The sequence below is a fragment of the Hemiscyllium ocellatum genome, chromosome 45 (genome assembly GCF_020745735.1).
Source record: "Hemiscyllium ocellatum isolate sHemOce1 chromosome 45, sHemOce1.pat.X.cur, whole genome shotgun sequence".
Taxonomy (NCBI): Eukaryota; Metazoa; Chordata; class Chondrichthyes; order Orectolobiformes; family Hemiscylliidae; genus Hemiscyllium; species Hemiscyllium ocellatum.
The window spans coordinates 32303030-32328760 of record NC_083445.1 but is presented as its reverse complement, the minus strand read 5'-3'; the positions used below and the strand labels follow the sequence as shown (position 1 = coordinate 32328760).

Below are 25731 nucleotides of genomic sequence, written 5' to 3'. Positions count from 1 at the left end.
CATCTCAAGCGCTGATTTGGCCCCTTTGCATGAGAGGACTGGGAATTTGTGGATCGCCCCAGCACCGGGGGTTCAAATCGAATAGACTCGGGGTAGGAGTCATGGCTTAAGTAATCATACATAGAGACTCATTCTAAGAGAATAAATGCAACAGGAAAAGGGTTCAGTAAACTCTTGCATGGTGTTAGAGTAAAACCCCAAGGGAAGAGTGTTTAGGAGATAGCAAAGTTGAGGATGGTTTTAGACTTAGAACCACCGCTGGCTGAGTTGGATTCATCTAAGACATACCGGGTATGTGGTTTCTTGGTTTATGAAAACCAAGGCATTAGGCGGACGCGCCCAATGCAAGAGGGGACCTCTGGAGGTAAAAAGCATGTCAAAAGGAAGAAAGATAATGGTACTATGAGAGTGTGAGAGAGAGAGAGAGCTGAACACTTTTCTAGTTACACTAAATATGGACTCTGGCAAGAGCAAACAGAGGGAGAATACACACAGGACTTGGAATGGGCAACCAAAAATACAATACAATCCCAGAGTCTGTAAAGCAGTTAGAATTGTGGATCAAGGAATGTGGTTTTCCGGACGGAGAAAGTTTGAGTAAAAGACAGCTGGAAATGTTGAGGTCGAGGTAGGAAGAGAGAGAAAGGAGAAAAGGAAGAGAAGAATAGAATCGGTGAATTGGAGTGCTTATAATATGTGCAAGGCTGAGGCTGATATCAGAGAAAGGAAATTTTAAGTAAAAGATCACATGCGCGTACATACACCAGTGCACATGCAGACACGTGCGGGAAAATAACCTAATGAAGCTGTACAGTGTCTTAAGTCTGTTTCAGACCCTGACCTTGACGACTGCCCTCCGAGACCTGCAGCCCCCCCCTACGAGATCCGCCTGGTGAAGGTTCCAAGTCAGCGGCCCCGCCTCAGGGTCTGCTGAATCACCGGTAGCATCTCGTACCCCCAACAGATCGAAGCAAGAAGGCCAAGAGAAGTATAAGTGGCCAGCTGTAAATGTCCATGCCAGAGTAGTCAACCCACAAGCAGAAGAGAACGGAGACTTTAATGCTTTTGTTGCAGCGCTGGCAACCACCTGTAGGGAGGCATTCCCAGTATGAATGGACATGACCAAAATAGTAATATGTAAACAACGGGAAGGTGAGACAGTGTCCCAGTATCGTACACACCTCACTGAAGTCCATAATGTCCATGGTGGACTGAGACCACCTGAAGACATAATGGCAGCAGAAATCACGCCGTATGAGGCACACCTGAGGAACAGCTTCATCAATGGAATGAAGAATGAAATAGCATAAAAGATGGTCACCCAGCCGTTGGAGGAAGGTGCTGCAGAAAAAGAGGTCGTGGAAGAGGCACGGGCAGAGGTAGATCTGGTGGGTGCTTTGTTTGTGGAGAATGGACCACTGGGCAAGACAGTGCCCACACAGACAGCCCCAATCGGCCCTGGAGGCTGAGCGACAGGGTGACTAACAGGGTAAGGCTGAGGTGGAAGTGGGCAGCCCACAAGGTACAGGTAAGCCTCTTTCCTTTATGCTTGACAATGAAAGCTTGCTTATGCTAATCTCTTCTACTAACCTTATGGGCACTGAGACATGTCACACCTCTATGTTGAGTGCTGAGATTGTGAAGTGTCGACAGTATGTCCAATATCACAATGATGCATAGAAGTTGATGCCTACCTCTATGTTATATGTGGAAGGTACATCAGTTACCTTTTTGGTAGATACAGGGGCAACACACTCAGTCCTTAAATTAAGCCAGTTTAGACAATCAATGAAAATAAAGATGAGTGAAAAGTTCCTGAACACAGTGGATGCATCAGGAGTCATGGTGTGGGAGAGATTTTCCGCATCCTATTGTGCGAAACTAGTAATGGGGAAACATTCCAATTCTCCTCCTTGTTATCGAAATTTTGTCCTTTAAATCTGATGGGACGGAATCTCAGAGGGAGACTGGGGTTGGACTTGCTTAGTACTCCAACTGGCTTGCAGGTAATTCAAAGGGCAGATTTACCAGTGCAGGCTGTAAAATATGACCTACAACACCGATGTATGTCTATGAGTGGCGATTAAGCCAGAGAGCGATAATTTCAGTGAGCGATTCACTCACCTTGGAAACAAGCAACCATGTTAATCCTATTAACACCGATTTTCTTGCTGGAGATATGCTGCACTGAACAGCACACATACACCATGACTGTCCTGACAAACCAGGTGAAGGATTGGTTCAGGAGACTGGTTAAACCAGGTCAGTTGTTATTGTGCACATTTTTTGAAGAGATCACAGATGTGCAGTCAGTGTGAACATATCTAAGGTATCTGTAACAGCAAGCAGATCCTATCTATTTGATGTGGATGGCTCTGCTCCTCACGCGTCACTGGCGAAGGCGTCTGTTGACAGGTGGCAGGATTTGGGACCATGGGTGCTAATGCCACAAAGAACGAAAGGTTGAGTCTTAGGGATAATGTGAGTATCTGGCTCAGTGCAGATATACGAACATATAAGAAGAAACTAAATTGGCTAACACAGGCAAATAGGACAGTCCAGGTAACCCCCGCTAGCCCTGAAAAGCTAGGGGGATTGCCTGGCATTTCCTCTAAGATAGAAGTCTCAGACCAAAGATTAAAAACGGTCCCTACTGAGTTGTGGGCAAAAGGCAAACATGATGTGGGCTCATATGGGGCTGTGAACCCATAAGGTTAACCCCAAAGTCTGAGTATCATCCTTGCAGAGCACAATCCCCGTTAAAACCCGAGGCTATAGAAGGAATTATTCCAGTCTTTGGATCCCTCCTAAAGGCTGGAGTGAAAATCCCCTGTGAAAACTCACCGGTGAGAACCCCCATTTATCCGGTCAAAAAGGCAAACATTCCCAGTGAACCAGAGGAATGGAAGTTTGTTCAAGACCTGCAGGCAATCAATAATGCCGTTTCCCCATGTGCCTCAAATGTTCCCAACACCTCTACTATATTAGCTCAAATTCCACCGGACAGCAAATGGTTCTCTGATGTAGATTTAGCAAATCCTTTCTTTAGTGTACCAATACACCCAGATAGTCAATTCTGGTTCACTTTTTCATTCAAATGAAAATCATATACCTTCACGCGGCTTTGTCAAGGTTACTGTGAGTCCCCCACCGCATATAATGGGGCTCTGCGCAGGAGTCTGGAGACTCTTGCTCTAACCCCGGGGTCAGCGCTTTTACAGTATCTAGATGATCGCTTGATAGCGGCACCAACAAAGGAACAATGTGAGAAGGATATCCTTGCGTTGCTCTGCCATCTAGCAAGAGACTGGCACAAAGCCAGTCTCACAAAGCTACAATTTGTACAACAACAGGTGAAGTTCTTAGGTCACTTAATATCTGAACAAGGGAAGGCTATTGGTCAAGACAGAGTTCAAGCAATCCAGCAAATTCCAAAGCCTCACCTGAAGAAACAATTACTATCCTTTTTGGGCATGTGCTCCTATTGTAGAATATTTATCACACATTTTGCAACCCTTGAGGCTCCCCCAAGTGACATAGCCCATGGCAAAGGTTTGCAGAACCAGAGTCCGTTGCAGTGCACCCCAGGGCTGAGAGTGCCTTTGTTGAATTAAAAAAGGCGCTCCAAACTACACCTACGCTGGGGATTCTGAATCCAAACAAGCCTTTTGTACAAACGGTGGATGAGAAGCGTGGCTGCACGACATCTGTGCTGTTGCAGGATCATGGGGGATGATTGAGGCCGGTGGCATATTTTTCATCTAAACTAGACCCCGTAGCGGCAGGATTGCCTAAATGCCTGCGAGTCATGGCTGCAGCTGAAAAGGCTGTTATAGAGTCCAGGGATATAGTCGGCTATGGTGAATGAACCCTTCTGCTCCCACATGCAGTATCCTTACTGCTTTCCGAGCAAAGGGCCACACACATATCAGCAGCACGTTGGCTCAGATATAATACTGTGTTATTGGAGATGCCTAACATTACAATAAAGTGATGTAACATCCTTAACCCTGATAGCTTTCTCCCCACAGAAGGAGACGGAGACCCACATGATTGTGTTGCTATAACTAATGAAATTTGCAGCCCTTGACCAGATTTGCAGGATTCGGAGTTTTTTGTAGATGGGTTAGCATTCAAGAGCAAGGACGGACCAGAATTGTGTTGGGTATGCTGTAGTGACTACATACGAGATAGTCGAAGCGGGACCACTCCCTTCTCATCTGTCATCACAAGCAGCGGAGCTGATTGCCTTGATTGAGGCCTGTAAATTGGCTTGGGAAACACAGTGAATATTTACACCGAGAGCAGATACACATTTGGGGTTGTACATGATTTTGGAACCCTGTGGAAACACAGGGGCATCTTGACCTCCACCGAAAAGGCCATCACACACCGTGGCCTGATTTCTGACCTCCTGGAAGCGGTCCTATTGCCTAAATCAATCGCTGTGTGTAAATGTGAAGCTCACATCAAAAGAATAATGATTTTATTTTCCAAGGCAATGCAAGTGCAGACTCACCAGCAAGCACTGCAGCCCAGCAGCTGCCAAGTGAGCAGATTGACATGTGTATGACAAAAATTTGTACCCCAGCAGCAGACGTACGGGAGTTACAGTCACAGGCCACACCGGAAGAAAAGTGTGAGTGGACAAAAGCAGGATGCAGAGTGAGGGAAGGAGTATGGTGTGGTCCCAATGGTAAACCCTACCATGATCGTTATTTCCATTTTATGCCAAACTGACACACGGTAAGGACCATTTGTCAAAAAGGGGTGGGGGGGGGAATGTATCACAGTATTTCGGCACACTGGTACACCCACGGATTTACTCATTACTCCCAGAAGTATTGTGAATGATGTGTTATCTGTGCCACTAATAATGTGGGGCAGGGGAATACAGATGAGTCAGGCAGCACACCCCCAACCCCAAACTTCTTTTGAACATTTACAGATGGATTTTATTGAACTAACGCCCAGCGAAAGGAAAAGGTATTGTCTGATAATAGTTGATGTTTTCCAAATGGATGGAAGCGTTCCCCACGTCTAAACAGGGTGCCAGTGCAGTAGCCAAGGCTCTGCTAACTGGACTCATCCCGAGATGGGGCATCCCCAAAAGGCTCAGTAGTGACAATGGAACACCATTTGTCAATAATGCCCTACAGCAGATCAGTGATTATTTGGGAATAAACACGAGACAACACTGTGCCTACAACCCAGTGAGCGGTGGGGTAATGGAAAGAGAAAATGGTACCTTAAAAAATAAATTGACAGGATGTTATGTTACTGTATAAAATTCTTACACTTTTATCTGAAATCCAGAATCAAGTGAAAGCAGCACTACCCCAACCAGCAGGAGGGAAGCTACATGATCTAGACCCTGGAAACTGGATAATGGTGAAAAACTTCAGGAGGAGAAACTGGAAGGTGACGAGGTGGCTGGGACCATTTCAAGTGCTCCTCACAACACAGACAGCAGTTAAGATCGCAGAAAGAACCACGTCAGCCATTGCAAGCGTTTAGCTGGGCCTGAGGATACATCGGACGGCACCGGAACCAATTAAGTGCAAGTAGTGATTAAAGCCTCATGTGAATATGGGGCTGCCCCAACTCACACCTTTAGCAAGCGCCCTGGTAGGACTATTCGTAAGGGCAGGTGCATTGCGTGGACCCCACCCTAGCATGGCTTTGACGAGTGTGACGTGTGAACATGGGATGTGTACAGGGCACACCAGAGCAGGTGTTTTGGGCAGGGGGTGTCTAAGGAAAGGCCTGGTGTTTCCTAAACATTTTCTGATGTGTAGCTATTCCGGCTCTGTATTTCTTTGTTGTTGCTGCTGTAGTTGTCCTTGTTGCCATAAAATGACAAAAAGGAAGGCAATGTAATGGAAAATTATCCATTTAGTGTGAAATTAATTATCCATTTATTGTGAAATTTCAAGAGAATGCTTTTCTTCAAATCAATGCTGTACTGATCTTTGTAAACGATGCTTTGATGAAAGTCTGCAGTTAGCTTATCTCTGTTTGAATTCTGAAAGCATTCAACTCGACAAGTCGAACTCAGTGAAAGCTGAATAACTGTTATGTCTAGGACCAGGGGATGAGGGGATAACAACTTGAGTTTCCCTAGTCTCTGCCCTTGAGAGTTTGATAAGGAACGCCATAAGGCAGGCTTCTGTGTAATGTTTCGGTACTCTTTGCATTGAGGCATCTGACTTAGTGTAATGAGTCAAAATTCGGCAGGATTTTTAATAAAGACCCTTTCTTTGCTCTTGTAATAATTGAGTCAAGTCAATTTAATTTCCACGACAGCAATATCCTCGTAAATCTTCAAAGTGGACCACAACCAATGGATGTTTATCCTCCCACTCCAAGTTCCTCTGCAGCCCAGATGAGATATGCTAAACCAAGCACCAGGCAGACAACTGGAATTAGCTGAGTGGTCAGCATGGACCAGTTTGGGCCAAAAGGCCTGTTTCTAAGCTGTATTACTCTATGATTCTATGATGAAGAATTTCTTCCCTCAGGGAGTTGTGAACCTGTGGAATTGTCTCCCACAGGAAGTTGGATTCACACTGCTATAGGATCATCTCCTGAATGCAATCAATGATTGCCTGTCACTCACTGCCCCTTATGGTATATCACATTTGCTACTCAATGTTTCACTTCATTAAAGTGTTCGGAGATCAGAGATAGGCTGAAACCTCCATTTTGTTTGCTATGGTGAGTGTACTGCAGCGAGCCCACTGAGATTTCCCTTCTATCTTCCCAAATGTTCTTTATTAACTAATGACCTTTTATTTTGGAGTGTCCCTCACATCCAATGCTAGTGTTACCTTATCACACACCACCCCAGCCACCCAGCAGCTATGTCCCAGAAGATGAGCACCCCTTTGGGCCTGGGCCATTGTTAAAAACTCTCTGTGTACCTTGATAAGTAGTGTCAGTCTAGAACTGCCCTGCACATTATCTGGCATTTGCCCTGGCCATGGTGGACAGGTGGAAATAGGTGCCCCACTTTGTAGGTAGGGACCTGAAGGTCCTAACAGAGGACTCCCTCCCCCCCCCCCCCCCACCCCCTCGGATCTGCAATGGAGGCCATGAACCCAGAACATCCCATTCTGATCTGAGGCTATCATTCAGGTTTAGTGCAGAAATAGTGAGAAAGATCCAGTTCAAGACGAGGAAGGTTATAGTCCTTTTCCATTCTGCCACCATAAATGCCAACACCTTCCCTCCAATGCCTTCCGCTGCACCCACCTCCCACCAGGGCTCATGTTCTCCCACTTTCACTGTTTCCTGTAACATCTTCCCTCACTCGCTGTTATCCAACCCAACCCCTGACACCACTAACACTACATGCCTTTCGGACTGCCCATATACCTCCCACCTACAACAGCAGCAGCTGTGCTACCCACTTTCAGCCTCCTTAATGCCCTCTCCCCCCTCTCATCCCAAGAGGGGTCCAGCCCACACTCGGGGCAGAAAGACTCAGGACCAGGATTTGTCTTCTCCCCCTGACTCTAACCACCCTGAGTGACTGACTGAGTGTATCCAAGCCTCTGGAATGGCATTCCAGTGACTTCTCATAACTGAAGCCAGTCGACAATTAATACAAATGCCCTGCCGTTGTCTCTGTACGAAATGACATGACAAGATAGCAGTAATATGAGGATGTTGACTTGCTTGCTAAGTTGGTAGGTTTGGACTTGACAGGATAGCTGTGGAAGGGTTTGGTGATTTCCCCTTGTGACAGAATCTAGGACCAGAGGTACATTATGTTAGAATAAAGGAATACCCATTTAGGAACAAGGTGGGGAGTAATTTTTCTCCTGGAGGGTTATGACTCGCAGACGGCTGTTGAAGATGGGTTGTTAACTACATTCAAGGCTGAGAAACGCAGCTTTTTAATCAGGGAAATCAAGAGTTATGGGGGAAATGCAGGAAAGTGGAGTTGAGGGTTATCAGATTCGTGATGATTGAATGATAGAGCAGACTCGGTGAACTGAATGATCTCCTTCTGTTCCTCCATCTTGTGGTCCTACAACATCTCTGGAGTAGGACCTGATGAGGAAGAAAAAGTAATCCCCACACGGGCACATGCTGCTATCAGTGATTCCTTCTACCTTCTCAATATCAGGTGAAAGCAACTAGAGTTCAGTCGGACAAGCTGCAGAATCAGGAAATACTGCAATAGAATGAGCATGTCACTGTGGTGCTCCCATTACTGATACAGACATCACCTCCTCCAAATGTCAGCCCAATTCCCTCTCTGCCTGGTGAGTGATCCTCACGACATGGCATTAAGATTCATAGCAGAAGCAGTAATGTAAAGACTAGAACAAACAGCCCTACCAACCATCAAACCAAAAATCTGGGTCCGCTATGTTGATGACACCTTTGTCATCACAAAATGAAACAAGACATTTAACATCATCAACAACACCTTCACAGGCATAAAGTTCACCAAGGATGAAGAAACCGACAACAAACTCGCATTCCTGGATGTCACAGTCGAAAGAACGGGCAACGGAGAACTCCAAACCTACGTATACAGAAAACCGACAAACACTGACCAAATACTTAACTACACCAGCAACCATCCCAACACACACAAATGAAGCTGTATCAGAACACTATTCCAACGAGCCACCTCACACTGCAGCACAGACGGACTTCAGAAAACAGAGGAGAACTACCTATATAATGTATTCAAGAAGGACGGATACTCAAAAAATACAGTCTGCAGATTCCTCAAGAACAAACCACGACAAGCAGACCAGACACACCAGAAACCTTAACCACCTTACCATACATCAAAGAAGTTTCAGAAATGACAGCCAGACTACTACGACCCCTCCGAATCCTAGTAGCATACAAACCCACCAACACTCTCAAACAAAAACTAACAAATGTAAAAGACCCAGTACAACCCATGGACAAAACCAACATGGTCTACAAAATTCCATGCAAGGACTGCCACAAACACTACGTAGGACAAACATGTAGAAAGGATACACGAACACCAGCTATGCACAAAAAGACACAACCATCTCTCCCTCGTAGCCCTACACATGGAGGAAAAAAAACACCATTTCGACTAGGACAGCACATCTACCCTGCAACAGGCTAAGCAAAGACATGCCAGAGAATTCCTCGAGGCCTGGCACTCCAACCACAATGCCATAAACAAACACATAGATCTAGATGCCATCTCTCAACCCCTCAGAAAACAAACCGGAAATGACATCACCACAAACCCCAGGAACTCCATCCAGGACAAACATATAAATAGAAAGCAGGAGACAACAGCTTCGCTTCTCTTGGAGGTCGCCACTGATGATGTTACCTAGCCAGGTAATAAAACGTCTGGACATCAAACCTACAGCTCAGCGAGCAAACCTACACCCTAAATTAAGAACTGTCCTGTCCTGATCTTGACAATGTTGAGTTCTCTAGGATTTTTCATCAAGAGGATTTGGTGTGTGAAATGGTGGTGAAATTGGGAAGACAACGCCATACCAACAATTTCCATGGGGAATGTTAGGCTGTGGGTGCACTACTATCTCCTGCTATTAAAGCAATGTTAAGGAAGACTTCACAGTTTGAGATCAGGTCATAAGGCTTTATGATGCTGAGCAGTGGAAGCAGCAATTGAGGGGCTCAGTCCATCTCACCGAGATCTCTCAATAAATACTCAGTATTCTGTAACTGGGCAGATGGTAGTGATGTCCTTGTTAAGATAAAATTCACTTGGTCAGCTCAGGTCACAAACACTTACAAATGTAACGGTATCCAACCCCACCACTGACCCCAGTCCAACAATTCAAAGCCAACAATGTCACTGGCCTGAAATGCCCTGCCAACAATTCATCATACCCTTGAACATCTCCCTGCTACACAGCCCTGTTGGGCCCCATTCGACTGTGTCATCCCTTTCACCATCAAACAGGTGAAACAGACATTTTCCCTCAGCAGACAGAATGGACAAAATTCAAAATCTATCAGGATAATATTTATATGATTGACATTAGAACAGAAACTTTTTGACACAACATTTTCACATAAACCCGAGTACATCCTGGTGGAATGACAAAGTCTTACTCTTCCTTTACCGAAGATACATCATTGGTACAGTCCATGTTGCTTCAGAAAATGAACAGTTGAGCTGCTCCCATTGTTGAGATCCTCTGAGATCATGTGCTCTGGGTTTGGATTCTGTGAGGGCTTTGTCAATGACTGTTTTTCCCTGCAGGGGATATACTCACCCATGAGGAGACAAGGCAGCAAGTGGGCTACTGACCGAGGTGAGGCAATGGGTGAGGTGCAGTGCTTTGAGTGGAGTCTAAATCCGAAGTCTCCTTTCGCCATTATCACCCAGGCTCATTTCACTGCTACATTACATTTGTCAATTGACATTGGAGTATTCTATTCATACAGCACTAACCCTAACCTTACCATGACACAGTTTAAAATATCATAACACTTACAGAGTATCACTGCAGTGATAAGCATCACCACGGATAGCAGGATGGAGACACCCAGGAGAATGTAGATAACGAGAGATGACCATTTTCCTCGGACAGACTCTGTTGATTGAACACCTCCACGATCTATAAAGTGTAAGAGAAGGTCATCATTGAAAGGATCAGAGGAGCCCACTTTGTGAACATGAGTGCAAACCCTTTCTCGTTTGATGCTGGAGTAGAGATATTAGATCGACTGTCTCACTCTGATGAAATAACGTAAAATGATTCATGGAGAATGTACTGTAATTCACTAAACTGCCAGATAAATTCACACTTTGGGATAAGTGCACAATCCCAACAGGGATCCTGTGGAGTAACATACATTTCTCCCAAGTACTTACTGTAATAAATTACATGCAACTTCATGTCTTACTGAGCCTTTTCAGAGGTAAGGATCAGTCACATTGTTCCAGTTTGAATTCTCATGCAGACCGGAGGAGACATGGCTCATTAATGTGCCATTCCTTTCTCCATGCAAACACTTCTTACATTTTTCTCAGGAGAACATCATTAAAGTGTTTCCCTGTTTGCTGTCTTCGTCCAGCTTCTTGCTTGTCTCCCCTGAATTTCTTGACAGCACTTCTCCAAGATAGTGCTAGTGCGATGTCCCTCCCTTTCCTTGCTTTCAGCTCATTTGGGCCCTGGGTATCAATAGGTGCTAGTCCTCCCTCTCTGATACTCTCAGAGGTGATGGCAATGTCAGTATCTGGGTCCATAACAATGAGTGCCACATTGTTTGATCCTGTTCGTGTATCAGCAGGTTTATTTTCCAATGGGTTTCCCCATCGGTACCCAAATATGCAACAATTCTTCAGAATCTGAAAACTGTAAACCATCATGTTTGTGTAAATGCTATACTCAAGGGAGTCAGGGAAATGGAATAGGGGCATTTGGAAAAATGCAATTTAAGCTGACCATGTAAAGTTTGTGTGATGTGTTGTGAAAGAGAATGTGAGGAATTTGAATTAAGCAGGAACATCAGGATTACCTTCCGATCTTGGCAATGATCATTATCTCAGTGACAGCTAGCCAAATGGTTTCTGTGTGCACATGCAGAATATTTGTTCTCAATTGTTAGTTATCCATTCCAGACAAAACACTAAAGCATGGCTTTTGTACTCCTCAAGCATGATGGATTCTTTCCTTTAATACGTTGAACATAACTGATCGTTTAACTTTACTTTCTGTCTTTTTTTTAGATTAGATTACTTACAGTATGGAAACAGGCCCTTCGGCCCAACAAGTCCACACCGACCCGCCGAAGCGCAACCCACCCATACCCCTACATTTACCCCTTACCTAACACTACGGGCAATTTAGCATGGCCAATTCACCTGACCCGCACATCTTTGGACTGTGGGAGGAAACCGGAGCACCCGGAGGAAACCCACGCAGACACGGGAGAACGTGCAAACTCCACACAGTCAGCCGCCTGAGTCGGGAATTGACTCAGGCGCTGTGAGGCAGCAGTGCTAACCACTGTGCCACCGTGCCGCCCACCGTCTTGATTATTATTTGTACAGATCTTCTTAATGATGACGGCGTTTCTGCTCCAGAACCTGGGCACCAGGTTAATATCCTTCTGAGTTAACTCATTGACTTGTTATGATACCATCAGCGATTTGTGAAAGTAAGCTTAAAGAGCACAGAGTATCCTGACACTTTTCAAGATTTAGATTTAGATTTAATAGTTCTTCATTCAAAAATACAGTTTCCCACACTTCAACTAAACATCGCTTGAACATTTTCTGTGAAATAGTCAGTTTTTTTAATTGGTCTTGCAGCATATCATATTCCTCCTCCCCATTTTTGTGTTGTCTGCCAGTCCCTTAATTGTGCTATTACATTCGAACCCAATATGTTGAGATGTCAAAGTAAGAGATGGAGTGTTTATCCTGTAAGGGTCCCCAGTGCACACAGCCTTCCACGAACAAAACAATTGCTCCTCTAACCTTGGCTCCTGCTGTATGGAAACAGGCCCTTCGGCCCAACAAGTCCACACCGACCCGCCGAAGCGCAACCCACCCATACCCCTACATTTACCCCTTACCTAACACTGCGGGCAATTTAGCATGGCCAATTCACCTGACCCGCACATCTTTGGACTGTGGGAGGAAACCGGAGCACCCGGAGGAAACCCACGCAGACACGGGGAGAACGTGCAAACTCCACACAGTCAGTCGCCTGAGGCGGGAATTGACTCAGGCGCTGTGAGACAGCAGTGCTAACCACTGTGCCACCGTGCCGCCCACCGTCTTGATTATTATTTGTACAGATCTTCTTAATGATGACAGCGTTTCTGCTCCAGAACCTGGGCACCAGGTTAATATCCTTCTGAGTTAACTCATTGACTTCTTAACAAACCTCTCAGAATTTCTGCAGCATCTATATTTTTCCGCTCCTCCCCATAAAAACAAAAGGATGTTTTTTTGTGCTGAGCAGTGAAAGCTGATCCTGGTTTTACTGCCCTGGTGGTAGCCTACTCACCACAATATGTTTGGTATTGTACTGTTACCATGGCCTGATATTCGGCAAACCCAGTACCATCTGACTTATTCAGGGATGTGTGATGAATCCATGATCTATAATCTACTTCTGATTTCCATGTGACCAAGATATGAATTATTAACACAGAATTTGAATGAAGTCTGCATTTCTTTCTGTCGAGTCCTGTCCTAAAACTGTCGAACATTATGTTCTGACATCTTCATGTGAATTTATGGTCTATTTTCTTGTTCCTGTAATGCATGTGAAATAATTGTGCAGTTGTACTTATCACATAAGTTACCTGAGCATAATGTCAGATGATGTTAAAAAGGCAAGAACATATTTAAGTACATTTATCTTACATTAATGAAGGCAAGAAAAAAAATCTCTGCTCTGTTCCCTGTTTCAAAATTCGTCTCTCTCTCTACATATTTTACCCTGATGAGTCATAATGCCGAAGTGGTAAAGAGCATAATTCTTTTCAACACAAATTATATTAAACATCAATAGCTCAAGATGTTAGATTGCGTCAATTTGTAATCAATTACTCTGTCGCAGAACAAAACTCCATTTGTTTGGGTACTGCCTTCGCCTGCACAGAGTGTGTTTAATAAACTGCACCATAATTGACAGTGGTTAGCATTGCTGCCTCACAATGCCAGGTACCCGGGTTCGATTCCAGCCTCAACTGATTGTCTGTGTGGAGTTTGCACATTTTTGCCATGTCTGTGTGGGTTTCCTCTGGGTGCTCCGGTTTCTTCCCACAATCCAAAGATGTACTTGTTAGATGAATTGGCCATGCTAAATTGTCATCGTGTTCAGGGATATGTAGGCTAGGTGCATTAGTTGGGAGCAAATATAAAATAATAGGGTGGGGGAATAGGTTTGAGTGGGATACACTTCGGAGGGTCGGTGTGGATTTGTTGAGCCAAAGGGCCTGTTTCCTCACTGTAGGGATTCTACAATTCTCTGAATATGTTCCTTCGTGATTCTGGTGTCATCCCAAGTGTGGTCAGCATTTCAATGATCACAGACAGAAAATGAATAACACAGTCAATGACAGAAGTGTTGTCCATTTTAAGGATGTTGTGCTTGAGAAACACTGGGATAACCTTCTATCCAGTGAAATCAGTCAGAAACAAACAATGGAAATGATGCCATTGGTATAACACCGAGTGAAACCTCACTTTGTATTGGAAAGAAATCATTAATCAGATTTCTCAACTAGTATACAGAGCGTGAACATAAACTGTAATAGTGAGATTAATCATTCAGACATTCATGATGTGTGTTACAGTCGAAATCAGCTGCAAAACAATGCGTCTCATTCAGGCACCTACAGTCATGGGTTAAAAAAAATCATGAGAATGCCTGACAGGCCAATACACAGAGATTGTCAGACTGGTATCAGTATGAGCTTCCCAGCAATGATGTATAAATTTCATTGTAAACAAGCATATTGAGTGTGAATGTTACAGCATCAGATTTCAATCACTAGAAACAGGCTTTTCAACAGTGTACTGTATATACTCGTGTAAAAGTCAAACGTTTTGGACTATTTTTAAAATGTTAATTATTTTAACGGTGCCATTATATCTGAATAAAAGTGTGATATATTAGCTACATATATCTTTAATTTGTGGGGTTGACTAATACCCGGTACTAGTTTTGAGGGGCTGAAATTCATGCTGCAGATCGAGATACCGTATTATTAGCAGAAGTCGATTTGATCACACAACTAATCCCAGATAAAGAAGAAAAACACAATGAATTATGGCAAAGGGAATTACCGGGTAAAAACAAGAGAACCAAGAATGAATTACGAGGAGGATAGTTTATTTGTACATTCCAGGATGAAAATTTAACATGTCAAAGATTCAGTGAAACCTTGCAAAATCCCCCTGTTCAACAACGTCATGGTCTGGTATAGTGGCGCACTTGAAGTGAAATCTTTATTGAATTCTGGATGCATAAATTCCCGCCAAATTCTCTCATTTACTCTCTATGTTATGAACCTCAGCAACATTAATAAACTTGTCAAATACTTTAAGATATATGTAACTAATATATCTCACTTTTATTCAGATGTAATTGCGCCATTAAAATGATGAATTTTTTTAACAATATTACTGTTGGATGGACAGTGAACAAAGTGCGTTAAGTACTGACAGACTCAGTGCGGTCTGAATGAATGAATGAATCAAAGTGTGCTCTCGTAAAGGAGAGTTATGAATGAATGAATAAATTAATTAATTAATAGAGACATAATATAGTAACAAAGAGTGATGAGTGCAATTGCTGGTATGAATGGATGAATGCTGTTTCCTTTAAGTGAATTAATTAGAACATGCAGTTTCCTTTGTAAGAGGTTTATGATGTGATATAGTGGGGTCAACTTTTACACAAGATATATGGAAACTACAAGATTTTTTGGCCAAAACTAAGGGGTACTCTTTTACATGAGATCAACGTTTACACGTGTATATACAGTAATTAAATTGGCCACGACTGTGTTCCAGAAACGGGATCAGAAGCATAGCTCGAAAATCAAACATTATCATATTCTGATCATTTGTTCAGAATTAGAGAAACATAACGGGAACAGCGAATCAGCCAGAAGGGAAAAAGCAGCATTCAGTTTAATGAAGAGAAGGGTAATATCCCAGAGAAGTAGTGAATATGTACAATCTACCTCCCAAGTGAGGTCAGAAGTGGGAATGTTCACTGATAATAGCACAATGTTTAGCACCATTCATGATTCCAGACATTGAAGCAGTCCTTGTTTAAATTCAACAAGTTCTGGACAATATCTAGGCTTGGACTGACAAATGATAAGTGATATTCACCCCACATAAAGACCAGGCAATGACCATCTCCAGGCAGAAATCAACCTACATATTATCCTCTGCCACTCAATAATGCTCCCATCAAAGAATCCCCCTCGATCAGCATCCTGGATTTTACCATTTACCATAAACTGAGCTGGACTTACCATATCAATGCAATGATTACAAGAACAGGTCTGGGCCAGAAATACTGTGGTGAGTAATCTACCTCCTGACTCCCCAAAGCCTGTCCACCATCTACAATGCAGCAGTGTGATGGAACACTCCCACTTGCCTGAATGGGTGCAGTCCCAACAACACTCAAGAAGTTTGACCCCCTCCAGGACAAAACAGCTTGCTGGATTGGCACCACATCCACAAACTTTCAGCCACTCCACCCACCAAAGCTCAACAGCAGGACTGTGCACTATTTGACAGAATTGTACTCCAGCACAATCTGTAACCTCATGGCCTGCACTAAGTCAGGGGTTCAATGGAGAGTGCAGGAGGGTATGCCAGGAGTATCACCAGGTATACCTGAAGATGAGGGGAAGCCACCCAACAGGATTACTAGCACACCAACAGCATAAACAGCAAGTGATAGACAGAACAATGTGATCCTATGACCAACGGATCAGATTGAAGCTCTGCAGTCCTGCTATATCCAGTCAGGAATAGTGGTGGATGCTTAGATAACTCATGGAGGAGGAGGCTCCACATGTATCCCCATCCTCAATGATAGAAGAGTACAGCACATCAGTGTAAAAGATAAGGCTGTAGTTCTCATAGCAATCATCAGCCAGAAGTGCGAGTGGATGATCCATGGTCTCTAACATCACAGATACTAGGCTTCAGGCAATTCAATTCACTCCACGTGATATCAAGAAACAGTTGGAGACAGTGGATAGTGCAACAGCAAGGGTCCCTGATAACATCCTGGCAATAGTACTGATGACTTGTGCTCCAGAACTTGCCGCTCCCCTAGCCAAGCTGTTCCAGTAGAGTTACAACACTGGCATCTACCCGACAATGCAGAAAATTACCCAAGCAGCATCTGCTCAGCAATAACTTGCTCAGTGATGCCCAGTTTGGATTCTCCCAAAGTCACTCAGCTCCTGACCCTATTATAGCTTGGGTTCAAAAATGAACAAGAGAGCTGAATTCCAGAGGGGAGGGGTGGGGAGAGAGACAGCCCTTGATATTAAGTCTGAATTAAACCAAGTGTGGCATCAAGGAGCCCTAGCAAAACTAAAATCAATGGGTATCAGGGGGCAATGCCCAAGACCTACCAGTGAAAAAAAAATAGTGCGTGTGCCAATGCCCTGAGTAATATCCTTGTCCATGCCAGTAGGTACCGTTGGTACATGGTGAATGTGCTGTTGGAAGAGTATCTTTGCAAAATGATTACAATTGGCGAATGTATGGTATGTAACTGATATCAAAAGAAGTCATGTGGAGCAAGCGGAGGATGCTATTCCTATGAAATAATTAAGATCACTGATGGTGATGGGCTGATCTTCGCTGCTACCATAGGTTCACTTCCAGCCTACCTCGAGGTTACTTGTTGCATCTGGTAATGGCTACTGTGAAGGAAGGACTCGTGCCAGCGCAGAAACCTCAAGACTATTATCTGTAAAGTGACACACCGCTGATGGTGTAGCACCAATGCATATTGTTCATTTGTGGATGTACAACTCAGATTTGAGGACAGATTTATCCAATGTAAATGCAAAGTACAATTATTGTTGGAGGAACAGGGACCGACAGTGTGGGAGGCCAACTGGTGATGGAGAAACACATTCAGGTTTTGTTGAAATAGGAAGAAGCAATAATTCCAGGGAAGCACCATTACCTCAGATGGCAATGGCCTTGTTAGGTTATTATCACAGGATTATTAATCCAGGGAGCGGGGTAATGTTCAGGGGATCCATGTTCAAATCCAAGTCTTGGCAGATGATAAAAATCTGGGATTAAGATTCTAATGCCAGTTAACAAGTAAACAAAAACCCATCTAGTTAATTAATGTCATTGTCCTTCCCTGGTCTCGTCTGTATGTGACTCTAGATGTGGTTGACTCTCAACTGCTCTCTGGGATGAGCAATAAATACTGGTCTGACCAATACATACTGGTCTGGTCAATAAATATTGGTCTGACCAATTAATACTGATCTGGTCAGCCAAGTCCATGTCCTGTGAGTGAATACTTTAATACAGTGAATACCCTGTGTTGGGTCTTTTAAGTTCATGAGTTGCTGTTTTAGTGTGTTGGTGGGTTTGTGGGCCACTATGATGCCAAAAGGTCTGAGTAGTCTGGCAGTCATTTCTGAGATGTCTTTGATTTTGGGGAGAGTGGCGAGGATTTCTGAGTACACTTTGTCTGCTTGTTTGGGTTTATTGCTGAGAAATCGACAGACTGTGTTCATTGGGCACCCATTCCTTTTAACAACTTATACAGACCAACTACTGAACTACAGAAGCAATGATCCCAACACCCACAAACAAAGCTGCATTAGAACACTATTTCAATGAGCCACCACACACTGCAGGACAGGGAACTATGAAGAGCAAAGGAAAATCACCTCTACAGCGTATTCAAACAGAGGCATCACCAACCCAAGAAAACCTAAACACATAAAGAGAAAGCGGGGTATAACACCAGTGCTTCACCAGAGGCTCACTGATGATGTGATCGAGTATGGTGAGGAAACGTCTGAAAGCGAACAAACTTACATCCAGAACAATGGGAAATTGCTGTCGCCAATATCATGCACAAAACTGGGTAAAAACAAGGACTGCAGATGCTGGAAACCAGAGTCTAAATTAGAGTGGTACTGGAAAAGCACAGCAGGTCAGGCAGCATCGGAGGAGCAGGAAAATTGGGCAAAGGCCCTTCATCAGGAATAGGGGCAGGAAGCCTTAAGGGTGGAGAGATAAATGAGAGGGGATGGGGTGGGGAGAAAATAGCATAGACTACAATAGGTGAATGGGGGTGGGGATGGAGGTGATAGGTCAGAGAGGAGGATGGGGGAAGGTAGCAAAGCCGTCAGTACTGTGGCTGAAATGTTATTTCTATGTTAACTGTAAGTGTCAATTACAACAGACACCTCTGTGCAAGTATAGAGACTACTGGAACTGCCCAGGATTCAGTCTCCTCTAGAGTGGGGACCATGTAGCAGCATTACCAAAAGATAAAGCCCCACTGTCCTTAATCATAAGCACAAGTTGGAATAAGTGCAACAGAAGATGGCCATCTCTGTTGTGAATGTGGAGCGGGAACTGTAAGGAGAGCTTTGCCCTTCGGTTGTGTATCTGCAATGGTGACACTAGATCTGGATGACGCATGTGGGCAGGACATGATCTGCAGGATTTGGATTATTCCGCACAGTCAGGGCAAGAGGCAGGAACATTCATAGAAACAAGTCTGCTTTATCCAGTCGTTTGGATTCAAAATCTACAAAACTTGCTGATTGTACATGCTTTATTTATAAAGGACATTAAAAAAGTTATAATTCTCTTGAAAAGTGACTTCTTAGTCAGAAAACAAACCATTTAAAAAACACAGAAGCTACCTGGAGTAGATTTGCGAAAAGAGCAGAACTAACAGGAATTTGAACTAAACTAATTAATTCCTGGGAGGATTGTTTGGATTAGAAATTAGGTCCCCTTCCCATAGCTCCAACATACACCAGTTAGTGCCTTCAGAATTCTACGGAATTCCGACAGAATTCTCCTCCAAAATGGGACAGCTAGCAATCCTAACAATGAAAACTGCTTGCTCCCCGATTCTCACAGCTCTCAGTATCCCCAGTGAGGCACTGTCAGCTGTTTGTTAGTCATTCATGTTCCCAATATCCTTCCTCCTCTCATCTAACTGACAGTTATAACAATGTCCTCAGGATCAGTATGATGAAGCTGCTCATCAATGGAATCAACTCATGGCATTTATATTCATAAATTCCCCAACTCCCTTCAATCAGACAGCAATGTGCTATTGTAATAACCTTTGAAGGGAGTACACAAGTGTTTCCATGGATTTCTGGATCACTCTGAGAGTGCCTGTATTAGACTGAGAGGAACGGTACCTTATATTGATCATTCTCCATGCGATAGCCCAATATCAGTTGCAGTTGCTCATGTAACTGGAGAAATACTGCTTAACAGCTGCCCTTAAATAGACATCAATCTGTTGCTAAAATGTGGTTTATCTCATTCTCATTCTTGCAGCCAACGTGGTGACAATTCGAATTCTCTCTGGAAGACACTGTGGTATTTCCGACTGTATGTATGTCCACATGGTAGCCATGGCAACAGCAGATCTGCTGGTTCTAGTCATCAGTGCAATGGGGTACTGCACCTTCAGTTCCCATGTCCCATTTTCTTTCCTGTCCCGGTCTCCTGTGTGGAGGTTCCTTTCATATCTGACTATTGTCAATTTGGATTGATGTGATCAGTTCCCAGTTTCCTTCCCATGTGACCGTTTCAATGCTGTCTGTGACTATCAATGTCAGACAAGGCTCTGGACAGCAAGAAATGCAGAAGTGCTCACAACATTGCTGTCCTTGGTCAGTTTCTGTTGGTACTTCAACCCCAGCAAATCATTCACAGGGTGCCCTGGGGATGTCCGTTAAATGCAGGGTTTTTCTCCTCAGCTCCAGGGACAGTGTTCATCTGGTTTCCCAGCACCTGGCTCCTTTGGTTTCCTTTCCCATTGACCCTCGTGTTGAATTCTTGAACTGTCCAGTCAAGATCATGCTCTCAGAATTTATAGTTAATTTACAGTTATAAGTGTCATGAAGATATGATACAGTGAGCATTCTCAAATGAGAACTTTCACCTTTTCTCATGGGATATGTAAATCCCAGAACTTCCCCCAAATTACATTCTCAAGTTAGCCCAACGTTTGAAACAATAGGAGTGAAGCGCACACATATCAGTTTATGGGGTGAATTTGTTTTTTCAGAATTACGTTTTATTTTGCTCAAAAACTGCATGAATCCATGTAAAACTCTGTAAAACTATACGGAGGGTTTGTCAGTCTGACAAAGCATTGGGACACAGACAGATTTTACACCTATTGGTTGAAAAACTCAGCGCACTTGAGAATGTAATTTGGGGAAGTTCTGGGATTTACATCTCGAACAGAAACCAGCATATCCCATGATAAAAGGTGAGAGTTTTAATCTGGGATTGTTTACAGTATCACATCTCCATGACACCGAACTCCTTTGGCTGTAAATTCTGTGAGCATGATCTTCCCCTCCACAACTACCTGATGAAGGAGCGTCACTCTGAAAGCTAGTGCTTCCAAATAAACCTGTTGGACTCTAACCTGGTGTTGTGGGATTTTTAATTTCATTTTTACAGTGAGACCATAGGATATTGGAGCAGGTAGAGGCCATTCGGCTCATCAGGTCTGCTCAACTTTTCACTGAGACAATCTGGTCATCTTCTCTATTTTCCTGATAAATACTGCGGCCTGAGAGAGAGAATACAAACAGACTGACTTTAGCTGTGCTGTTGAACACTTGGGGTGATGGAGGATTGCAGATTCAGGAGATCTTCCAAACCACATTCATTCATCAATCCATTCACACTCTGAGCCTTATGACCATTGATTATTTCGAAGGTGCCCAGGATATTTGTGAATATTGAAGGAGTGGGTCTCAGTAAGAGCCTCATTTCCAAACAGAACGGTCCTCCTGCACCACGGGGAGTGTCTCAGAAAGTCGAGAGTAATTGATCTGAAGTTCTTTCCCTTCAATATGATTTAATGTGTTGGAATCCCTTATTGTCCTTAGAGCTGATGGAGGTGCTTCTTGAGCTGATCTTGCTGGGTTTTATCTCCCTGCATTTGGCTGTCCCACACTCTAAAAGTAACCCAGGGGCTGGAAATAATTTGCAGCGTTGATTATGCATCGCAAATATTTAGAAATTAAAATTGCAGTGTGACTTATTGTACCGCAATCAGAATGGTGATGAACTGTGGAATAAGGTGCAATTATTCCCAGAGAAAGACAATGCCTCCTGACTGCCGCCAATCCAATCAGAAAGAAATCCTGGAACTGCTCTGGTATGACAAGAAACCAAAGTGTAATGACCATATACAACACATTCTGCTTGCATCTTATTGGCTGATCCAAATGGTCAGTGTAGTTGGAGGAAAGGAGAGTGCAGCTGATGTGACAGTGGGCTGCACCATCATGTGATTTAAAGAAAGATTGACCCACACTGTGTCCGGTTCAGGGCGTGTGTTAACACTGATGGTGTTTGTACCTGATGTGCGATACTGTCTCAGTGTGAAATACTGGAACACATTCTGCAGTAACCATCTCTGACACTCAGCACCCTTTTGTTTACCAGATGGAAACAAAGAAAGGGTGTGTTTCTCATGTGGGACATGGCAAAGATATCAGGGAGATATCGTCAGGTGGTCTTGGATTACGGTGATTCTGATATCTGAAGTTTGCATCACATTTAGCTCACGCACTCATTGCTTAGACTTTTGAGTACAGGAGTTGGGAGGTCATGTGCAGGTTAATCTAAGATGTACAGGGAATAAAGACCATTTCTCAATCAGACACTTCCCTCCTCGTCAATTCTTCAATGTTTTACTATCTCCTCCTCAACGTCTTCACTTCAAGATCTTCCTCAAGGATTTCTGAGTGAGTCAATAACTCAGTTAAAGAGATGGTCACACTATTTTTCTGACCAATTGGTTTATTTCATTGTTCACAACATTGGTGAGGCCATCTCTGGAGCACTGAGTCCATTTCTGGTTGCTCAGTTATGGAAAAGTTGTTCTTAAACTGGAGAGGATTCAGAAAAGATTTCCCAGGATGTTACCAGGGATGGATGGTTTGAGAAATAAAAATAGATTCAAAAGGATGGAACTATTTTCACTGGAGCGGAGGAGGTTAAGGGGTGACCTTATAGAAGTTCATAAAATCATGATGAGTATAGAATGGCAGGTGTCTTTTCCTAAGGCCTGAGGTTATAGCACTTTGAGATTAAAGGGGATTATTTTTTAAAATGCAAGGAAAAAGATTTTAAAAAAACGTAAGGGGCAAATTCCTCACACAGAGAGTGGTTTGTTTATGACATTAACTTCCAGAGAAAGTGATGGATATGGGTACAGTTATAATGTTTAAAAGACATTTGGATAAGTGCATGAACAAGGAATGTTTGGAGGGATATGGGCCAATAGCGGCCAAGTGGGACTAGTTTAGTTTGGGATTATGTTTGACATGGACTGCTTGGACTGAGGGGTCTGCAGTTTCCATGCTGTCTGCCTCCATGTGAAATCAGAACTGACAATGTGACCAGTTAGTATATTGAAGTGCTGTCGATGTTACACTTTATAGTAAAAGAGATTGAACTATTTGGCTCTTTATTCTCACGATGTGTTCCCAAGAAGTACTCGGGGAACAGAGATCCCTCTGAAACAAACTCATACTGGGGAAACCTTCACAGAGATCATGAGATATCTGTCCCCCCAAAAAATCAATTCCGACAGTTCATCCACCCTGTTTTCCACATCATCGTAGACACCCCTTTGTGTCATTCCCCCCCCACCCTTTACATTAAACTGTCAATGCTGGAATGTTTTAACATTGGACCTAAAGGTCATGCACTTGCTGAGGTCACAGACATTCATTAACATCAGCTTAAAGATCGAAAACTGCACAAGAATTAATATGACAAAATGTATGGGTCATACAAAACAGACACAGATCATCAGTTATTGTGTCATCTGCATTGTTAAAACAAAGACCTCATTTCTCAATCAGACACCTCCCTCCTCGTCAATTCTTCGATGGTTCACTATCCCCTCCCCACATCTTTACTTCAAAATCTTCCTCATGGATTTCAGTCTGAGTCAATAAAACCATCAGTTAGATTAGATTACTTACAGTATGGAAACAGGCCCTTCGGCCCAACAAGTCCACACTGACCCGCCAAAGCGCAACCCACCCATATCCCTACCCCTACATTTACCCCTTACCTATCACTACGGGCAATTTAGCATGGCCAATTCACCTGACCCGCACATCTTTGGACTGTGGGAGGAAACTGGAGCTCCCGAAGGAAACCCACACAGACACGGGGAGAACGTGCAAACTCCACACAGTCAGTCACCTGAGGCAGGAATTGAACCCAGGTCCCTGGCACTGTGAGGCAGCAGTGCTAACCACTGTGCCACCGTGCTGCCCGAAAGGGATGGTCACACTGCTTTTCTGACCATTTGATTTATTTCATTGTTTGTTCACAACACAAACAGTTAAAAGGGATGGTCACGGAAGAGTGTCTGACCATATTATGTTATCTCACTGATCAGCTCTAAAATCCCTTAATTCTGAAGAAGTGGAATTTCCTGATAACTCTTTGTCTCAAACAATGAGAAATATTTACATTGTTGTTCATTGATCTGAAGGTGAGTTGCTTCCAGTTAATTAACAAAGATTGAGTAACCTGTACAATAATGACTAGATTATGGATGTTTACCTGATTTTAGGTTTTGCTGTTTCCTGTCTTGTTTCAGATGATCATAATTCATGTTGGTGTAAATGTTGTCTAGCTCCATGTTCTCACTCAGAGGATCTTCATGCCTTTAGCAACAACTAGAAAAAAACAACGTTTTTCTCAGTTTTAGTTCCTACTTTTTTCGTGAAAACCACATTCATAGATTGTGTCTGGATTAACTTGCAACAGTTTCCTCTACCATCACTGATGCAATTGAATTTGCTTAATGTGCTTAAAAGTAAAATACCACTTCTGTAATCAGATGCTAAGAATGTAATTGGACTTTCTTTATAGCTTAATTTTCCTGTACCTACCTTTTCATGAAATTGTGTCCAACTGGGCAAGGGCAGCAGAAACCTGGGAACACGACAACTTCAAAGTGCCTCTCCAAGCCTGTTACTCACCATCCTGTTACGTCACGGGGTAAACCCTCCTGCTTCGTTTAAACCAGCAGCACAGAGATGTTTTATCCCATGCAGTATTCTGTGAAAATTTGAGAGGACAAGAACTATTTAAAGTATATATTAACAACTTTATTTCTTAAAGTATAACAGAGAATAATTAACTAGCAACTATTCACAACTCCTTCCTCTAACCTATCTTTTATTCTCCCTTATATAATACTTGGACGATAAACACCTGACAAAGATTATCCAAAAATTCAAGTTCTCAAAACCTGCCAGCTGCTGAATCTTCTTTTTAAATCTTCCAATCTTCCGGCACCTCACCTGTGACTATCGATAATACAAATATCGCAGCAAGAGGCCCAGCAATCACTTCTCTAGCTTCCCACAGAGTTCTCGGGTACACCTAATCAGGTCCTGGGGATTTATCCACCTTGAACCATTTCAAAACATCCAGCACTTCCTCCTCTGTAATATGAACATTTTGCAAGATGTCACCATCTATTTCCCTACAATCTGTATCTTACATATCCTTTTCCACAGTAAATACTGATGCAAAATACTCGTTTAGTATCTTCCCCATTTTCTGTGGCTCCACACAAAGGCTGCCTTGCTGATCTTTGAGGGGCCCTATTCTCTCCCTAGTTACCCATTTTGTCCTTATATATTTGTAAAAACCCTTTGGATTCTCCTTAATTCTGTTTGCCAAAACTGTCTCATGTTCCATTTTTGCCCTCCTGATTTCCCTCTTCAGTATAATCCTGCTGCCTTTATATTCTTCTAAGGATTCACTCAATCTATACCTGACATGTGCTTCCTTCTTTTTCTTAACCAAACCCTCAATTTCTTTAGTCATCCAGCATTCCGTTTATCTCCCAGCCTTTCCTTTCACCCTAACAGAGTTATTGAGTCCTGTCCGGTTAGGGAGCTACAACGATTAGCGAACCCCACTCGCTCTGGCCTGGTTCGATG

The 25731-nt window shown here is 43.4% G+C and overlaps 1 protein-coding gene across 4 annotated transcripts in view; it reads right to left on the bottom strand.

Moving 5' to 3' along the window:
• LOC132835981 (C-type lectin domain family 10 member A-like) overlaps positions 1-24724 on the bottom strand; it is an 88042-nt gene extending 63318 nt beyond the window's left edge. For 2 of the 4 annotated variants that reach the window (XM_060855153.1, XM_060855155.1), the window contains exons 1-3: positions 24670-24724; positions 24338-24453; positions 10485-10607 (exon numbers count right to left, since the gene is read on the bottom strand). In XM_060855153.1, coding sequence (XP_060711136.1) covers positions 10485-10607; positions 24338-24416 — 202 coding nt within the window. In that variant the 5' untranslated portion in view covers positions 24417-24453; positions 24670-24724. The remainder of the gene's footprint in view (positions 1-10484; positions 10608-24337; positions 24454-24669) is intronic. The other 2 variants (XM_060855154.1, XM_060855156.1) reach the window with 1 other exon arrangement.
• Between the last annotated feature and the right edge of the window lie 1007 nt (positions 24725-25731).